This window comes from Chanodichthys erythropterus, chromosome 8 (genome assembly GCF_024489055.1).
Source record: "Chanodichthys erythropterus isolate Z2021 chromosome 8, ASM2448905v1, whole genome shotgun sequence".
In the NCBI taxonomy this organism is placed as follows: domain Eukaryota; kingdom Metazoa; phylum Chordata; class Actinopteri; order Cypriniformes; family Xenocyprididae; genus Chanodichthys; species Chanodichthys erythropterus.
In genome coordinates, this window is record NC_090228.1 from 18,293,736 (window position 1) to 18,301,421 (window position 7,686).

Consider the following 7,686-nt stretch of genomic DNA (forward strand, 5'->3'; position numbering starts at 1 on the left):
CAACACATTTTTAAAATTTCAGTACCGGCTTGGTATTGCAGATTCGCGGTTGGTAATTTTGACTAAGGCAAGCTTTGCCAGATTCATTTATGGATCATTTCTATTACTTCTTCAAGCATTTTCTGCATTGTAACACACAAAAGTTAAGAGGCACATGAAATTGTGCCCCAAAATAATAGAGATCACAACAGATGCAAGCTAGATTCAAACATGACTCCTTGAGTGCCATGAGAACATGTCATGCACTACCCACTATGCCACAAAACGGATGACTTTTGATTCAAAACATCAATCCGCGCAACATGCAAGCTAAGAACAGCCTGTGCCAGGTTTCTTAACTATGAGCTTGAACAGTGCAGAATGTGGGTTGACTGGGTGCTAAAGTTAGTGCTCTTGCACTCGCCTGCAGGCCAGACTGCACGTGATATTTATAACCTCAGCAATACTGCTACAAAAGTCACTGGAACCAGCACACCATGTCCCTCCATGGATAAACAGCAGTGCACTGAAAGTGAGGTCACTACCTATCGCAGGCAGCACAGAGTGGGTCAGGGACGAATCGCACGATCCCAATCGGGTCCCTGTGCAACCTTCACTACTCTACCTTGTGTATTTGTGGACTGACTGGAATGAGTCAGACCCTCTTAATCTTCAACACAACATCAAGTTCTGCAATTCATGTGAAAACTAGCAGTCAATACATCATGAGTAAAAACAATAAAACCTAATTGTAGCTCAGTCAAAACACTGCCATGAGCAAACTACTCTACGTTGCTTCGCAGCTGTCCATTTCCTGCTGGTGACATTAGAGTTATGCTGGGAGAGCCCAGGGCGACCAAAACACTGACTGAACTAACTTTTGATGTCATATTGATGAAGGTATATAACTTAAACACCACATGGCACTCAAAACCTTTATACGAGTCAAAATCTGCTAAGGCGTAATAATGGGACAACAGTTTTAAAAAGTGATTTCTCACTATTATTTACAACGGCATCTGCATTCTCATAGGTTTAAATATAAGATTTTTGCTATAATAGACAAAAACAACTTTGTGCATCAAAAACACTCCTTTACTGGTAAAAAATGAACTTGATTTTAAAAAGTCAATATACATTTGTTCTTTACTCGCTGAAATCGAGTGAAATACTCCACAATGCATGCTAAAGAGAATTAGCACCAATCCAATTAAAGTAAATTTTGTTTTTAAAAATGTATGCACAGACTACACCTTTCAGTTCAAGTTTAAAGGAACACTCCACTTTTTTTGAAAATAGGCTCATTTTCCAACTCCCCTAGAGTTAAACAGTTGAGTTTTACCATTTTCGAATCCATTCAGCCGATCTCCGGTTCTGGCGGTACCACTTTTACCACTGCGTAATATCATTGCACTGCTGCAGCCATGATACGGCAGCAAAGTTCCTTGATTATTACGCCTGAATGAGAGTATAGTTCCTAGCCATATCGGCCTAGAAAATCACAACTTTTTCTTTTCCGTCGGTTTTAGTACACGATTTAACTACAGAAGTGTCAAGTTTTAAATAGGAAAAATATCAAAACTCTTTGGTCATTTTTAAGCGCAATGCTAACGGTCTAATCAGATTCAATGAACTATGCTAAGCTATGCTAAAAGTGGTACCGCCAGAACCGGAGATCGGCTGAATGGATTCGAAAACGGTAAAACTCAACTGTTTAACTCTAGGGGAGTTGGAAAATGAGCCTATTTTCAAAAAAAGTGGATTGTTCCTTTAAAGTTACATAAATAAAAGGGAATTATAAAGAGGCCTGCAGTGCACAAGGATTGTGCATTTAAAGAAGGGAACTTAATAAAAGTGTAAATTAATCATTCTGTACTAGCTAAATTGAGTAACACTCAGTCAAGCAGCTTGTTCAATCGTCAGGTTTCTATACAAATGTGTAGGGAGAGTAAATCGCAATATCATCAAACATTGATTCTCTTAGTCAGCGATACGATATTTACGATATTTATATAATTGAGGGGATTATGATTGAAATTACAACAGTGTGGCTATTTTCCACAACCAGTAGTTCACATAAAATGTGCAAACTTTCTAAAATGTGCAAATCCAGTATTCCCATTGACAATACACATCAAATTTGGTACTCCTGCTGTACTCCAATTTTGCTAATTAAATTGTTAAAACTTATCAAATGTGATGACAGTATCATAAGTATATCTATACACATATATTATATGTATTGCACCTATCCATGATGTATCCTTACACGCCTAATAACGTGTAATGCACAGATTTCTATAGGTTCAGGACCATTTTAGACCCAGTTCTTGAATCTATTTTCTTCCTCATAATCTGAAACTGAACGGTGCAAAAATGTGTCATATAACATAGGATGAATAGAAGAATTGACAATTGTGTAAATACTAAACAAAGTGCACTTTATCAGTCAAACGCATGGAAACAACAAAAAAATTGTATAGAGTTGCAACAGGTAAATTTGCTGCAATAGACAAAATTTGACATCCAACACAAAATATGGAAAGCTCTCTCTCTTCTATTTTAAAAGTTATGCATTTTTATAAGGCATCCTCCAAAGCTTATTCGATTATACTAATGCAATTGTCAAATCAAGTAAATTTTAACAAGCTAGCAGAAGATGTACATCACTTATATATGAAATGCCTCTGGCACAACTAAACATGTGCGTCTTTAATAGCGAGATCAATGTGTTTAAAAACAAATACCATTCACTATGAACTCACTGCCTGCTGGTCACATGCTAGAATTCTCCGCTACCTCACACGTCTACATACATAAACACACACAGCAGCCCCAATAGAGGAAGGAGCCTCTCCACACAGTCATGGTTAGGTCTCAAGAGCTGCATCCAAATTCTTTCCTCACCCTGTCTGAACACCGGCCCAAAAAAAGGCAAGTGCTTTTAAACGCATGAGCCTGTACAGACAACCTCCTGCAGTCACTTACAGCCACATCAAACCAGAAGACTCATTGCAGGGCTATAGATATTATGGTTTACAGTGTCAAATGCCACCTTTTCCTGCTCATAATGTGACTTTTTAGAGACGTAAAAACTTTTTTATGTGACACCTAGAACCTTAAAGGGTTAGTTCACCCAAAAATGAAAATTCTGTCATTTATTACTCACCCTCGTGCCGTTTTGCACCCGTAAGACCTTCGTTCATTTTCGGGAACACAAATTAAGATATTTTGGTTGAAATCCGATGGCTCAGTGAGGACTCCATAGACAGCAATGACATTTCCTCACTCAAGATCCATTAATGTACTAAAAACATATTTAAATCAGTTCATGCGAGTACAGTGGTTCAATATTAATATTATAAAGCGACAAGAATATTTTTGGTGCGCCAAAAAAAAAACAAAATAACGACTTATTTAGTGATGACCGATTTCAAAACACTGCTTCAGAAAGCTTCGGAGCATAATGAATCAGCGTGTCGAATCATGATAAGGATTGTGTGTCAAACTGCCAACGGCTGAAAACACGCGACTTTGGCTTAATACACTTTATAAGTCGTTATTTTGTTTTTTTTGGCGCACCAAAAATATTCTTGTCCCTTTATAATATTAATATTGAACCACTGTACTCACATGAACGGATTTAAATATGTTTTTAGTATCTTTATGGATCTTGAGAGAGGAAATGTCATTGCTGGCTATGCAGGCCTCACGGAGCCATCGGATTTCAACAAAAATATCTCAATTTGCATTCCGAAGGTCTTACAGGTGTGGAACGGCATGAGGGTGAGTAATGAATGACAGAATTTACATTTTTGGGTGAACTAACCCTTTAAGTCAAAATATTAAAACTCAGCTACTTTGACTTTTGAATTATCAGGACTGCTTTGCAATGTTTTACCCCTAACATCTGACTGTGAACATTATGATTATGTCCATGTGTCCAAAAATGCTGGTTAAGTACGAAGAAATCAAAACAATATATGAACCGTAACAGGAAAATAGGTTTAATCTGGCTTAAAAAGTCTTTGTATTATTCTTATTTTCTTAGATTCCTAGACAATTATTATTGGTAAACTGACAGAAAGTACAGTTGCTTGTAAGCTTAGCCACATACTATTTCAGAAAAAAATCATTAGCGCGTTAAACTGTTCTAAATGGAAAATCTTTCACGGATGTTTACAGTCAAGCCAAGTAAACTACAATCTTAAAGGGGCAGTTCACTAAAAAAAAAAAAAAAAATAATGAAAACTTATGTCATTATTTGTTCAATTTTATCATGTTTCGAAACTGTCCTTGGTATGTGGAACGCAAATCTAAATGATAATAATAATAATTTTAAGAACCGACAGCTCAAGTCGCCCCTCGTGTTCATTGAACGATAAAAGCTGCAATGAATGTGAACGGTGACTGGAGCTGTCATTCTCCCAAACATCATCTTCTGTAAGTTTAACACAAGAAAGAAAGTCATATGGGTCTGAAAGAAAATGAGACTGAGTAAATTACCCAAACATTTTATTTTCTGAGCGAATTGTTATTCGTTTTAAACTGCAGTTTTTGCGTCGTATTTTAAATCATTCAACCTCCCGCACAGAAATCATATTGCAGACAGTCTTTCTCCATAAATGCCACAATTTCGCTCAGTAATCTGTAACGCAACATACGTGTCAACAGGGAAGCCTCTTTCCAAATATACAGCCGTGCTAACTGGTTGCTAAGCACTTTCGCAGCGTTATTTCAATGGTGACTAGCGTTTCAAAACACATTTACGAGTCGGATCAGTACATCTATACAGAATGAACCCCGTGCACATTCATCCGACGCCTTTATAAATAGATGCAAGTGTTCTTGTGCTGTAGATCTCTACTGGCACTGATCTATGAGCTGAGCGGCTAGCTAACAGGCTAACCAGCAGCTAACACATACACACACCCGACAATCACTCAGACAGTCCTCTTCCTGCCTTCACACACTCATTTACACACAAATGCGATTATTCCGGGATCATCTATCCAACCCAGTGCACGTAAAAAGCAAATATCTGTTTCGATCACAGACCAATTAGCTTCAGCGGCTACGTGGTTCCGCAAAACGGCCCGAAGAAGATCGTGATGATGAGGATGATGATGATGGTGGTGGTGGTGTTGGGCTGAGTAAACACAGACAGAAAGCAAGCCGTCCTCATTCACGGATCTGTGCACAACAGCCGCCTTTGAGCCGCTCTTACCTGGTGCAGAGCGGTGAGTCCGTCTACATTGGCGTAGTTGATGTCCGCGCCGCGGTCGAGCATTCGCAGCACCTCCTCCGTATCGCCGCTCGAGCAGGCGGCCAGAAACACGGCGCCATCGTCGAACTTCACCTTCGTCTTCTTCTTCTTCAGGATGGGCGGCTCAAGATCCGTTTCCGAGCCTATCCAGCGCTTCAACTGTTCGTTCCTTTTCTGCTTGGCGTCCGCCATCTTCATCCCCTCTAGCCTGGCGCTTCTTATCTGTCTCGGATGGAAGATATACTTTATACTGCCACTATCCCAACACAGCGCGCTGGGGCGTGGGAGGGGACGGCTCTGGAGGGGAGGGGGGGGTTAGGCTCAAAAACCTGGTTACGCCGAGATATCGCGAGAGCAAGCGACGTCAGCCCCGGATCTGCAGCATAACGTCATCTTTATGGGCAGTGAAGGAAAAAAATGCACAGCAGTTGTCCACAGTGTATGCAAAGATGTTTACACTTGACACAGAACACGGGCAAAGAAGATATTATTGCATAATCATAATAACATAATTATAATAAAATAAAAATGCAATTAACATAAAAGCACAACAGCAAGAATTTAAAGGGATAGTTCACCCAAAAATGAAAATTTGATGTTTATCTGCTTACTCCCAGGGCATCCAAGATGTAGGAGACGTTGTTTCTTCAGTAGAACACAAATGGTGATTTTTGACTCCAACCGTTGCCGTCTTTCAGTTGTATAATGCGTGTCAATGGGAACACAATGTGTAAGAGTAAAAAAAAACATGCACAGACAAATCCAAATTAAACCCTGCGGCTCGTGATGACACAATGATGTCCTAAGACAGGAAACGATTGGTTTGTGTGAGAACTGAACAGTATTTGTATAATTTTTTACCTCTAATACACCACTATGTCCAACTGCCTTGCACACGGCATCTGGTGCGTGAGGTGTGTACTTGCTCTGGCGTAGTTTATTATTCTCCTTATAGTGGACTTCAATGGCCTCCAAACGGTTGAAGGTCAAAATGACAGTTTCAGTGCAGCTTCAAAGAGCTTTAAACAATACCAGACAAGGAATAAGGGTCTTATCTAGTGAAATGATCAGTCATTTTCTAGAAAAATGCAACTGTATATGCTTTATAAACATAAATGATCAGCTTGCACGTGCTTCCGCTTTCCGTATTCTTCAAAAAGCTTACGCTGTATATCCTACGCCTTCCCTATTCTACTTACGTAAAAAATGGAACTGGCGCTGTTCCGTGAGTTGAATAGGGAAGGCGTAGGACATACACCGTAAGCTTTTTGCAGAATACGGAAAGCAGAAGTATGTGCAAAGAGATCATTTGTGTTTTTTGGATGACATGGGGGTGAGTAAATTATCAGGAAAATTTAATTTGAAAGTGAACTAATCCTTTAATCTACACCAGAGCGCGTAAAAAATGATATAAATACCATTCGGATTCTCGCACAAATCGATCGTTTCGTGTCTTAGGACATCAATGTGTCGTCACGAGCCGCAGGGTTTAATTTGGATTTGTCTGTGCATATTTTTATAGATAGAGTTCCCATTGACACACATTATACGACTGACAGACGGCAACGGTTGGAGTTAAAAATCATCATTTGTGATCTACTGAAGAAACAAAGTCACCAACATCTTGGATGCCCTGGGGGTAAGCAGATAAACATCAAATTTTCATTTTTAAGTGAGCTATCCCTTTAATTAAATATGTAGTGAAAGTCCTAATAATAAAATAAAGGCTATTAAAGTAGGCATATGTAATAATAATGTTATTATATATGATATTGATGGATAAGTGAAGTTGTCTGTATGATTCGGTTTTTATATTCCAGTGGTTTGTATAATAATTCACTATTTTTGCAGAATACGTGTAAAATATTGTTCAGTGTTGTTTATGTTAATATGCATACATTAAGAAAAATAAAATATTACACAGCAATGGAAAACAATAATAACACATACACACAATCTTTACTCTTTGTCAATAATGTCTACACTGTAAAAAAATATTGTCATACTTTGTTATCAACATTTTTTCTTTTGTCAAATCAACTTAGATAATTAATGTGGTTCAGATAACATAATATTTTGAGTTTTTGTTTATTAAACCAATCGCCTTCATTGTATTAACTCTAAAATTGGAAGGCAACCAGGTAACTTACTTTTTTAAGTTAAACCAACTATTCTTTTTTACAGTGTACATATACAGACAATACAATTTACTTTACTTAAGCGCTTAGTTATCTCGGCTGGTACAATTACATGCTAACTATACACATTTTATAATATGTATCTCATGATATGCAAGTGAAATGTGCCAAAATATGTCAGCTTTAAAAACCCCCTTTTTAGAAATGGAAACACACCTCCATAGCTAATAAGTGTGAAGCTGTTCTATTCATTTTAGCTGTGACTTTATGTAATATTTTTATAGACTCATAGGAAATTAGAAC

At 38.1% G+C, this 7,686-nt stretch overlaps 1 protein-coding gene across 5 annotated transcripts in view; it reads right to left on the reverse strand.

The window, feature by feature from the left end:
• The window catches only part of ppp1r12a (protein phosphatase 1, regulatory subunit 12A), a 79,338-nt gene extending 73,836 nt beyond the window's left edge, over positions 1–5,502 (reverse strand). For all 5 annotated transcript variants that reach the window (XM_067392200.1, XM_067392201.1, XM_067392202.1 and 2 more), the window contains exon 1: positions 5,207–5,502. In XM_067392200.1, the coding sequence (XP_067248301.1) occupies positions 5,207–5,443 (237 nt within the window). In that variant the 5' untranslated portion in view covers positions 5,444–5,502. The remainder of the gene's footprint in view (positions 1–5,206) is intronic.
• Between the last annotated feature and the right edge of the window lie 2,184 nt (positions 5,503–7,686).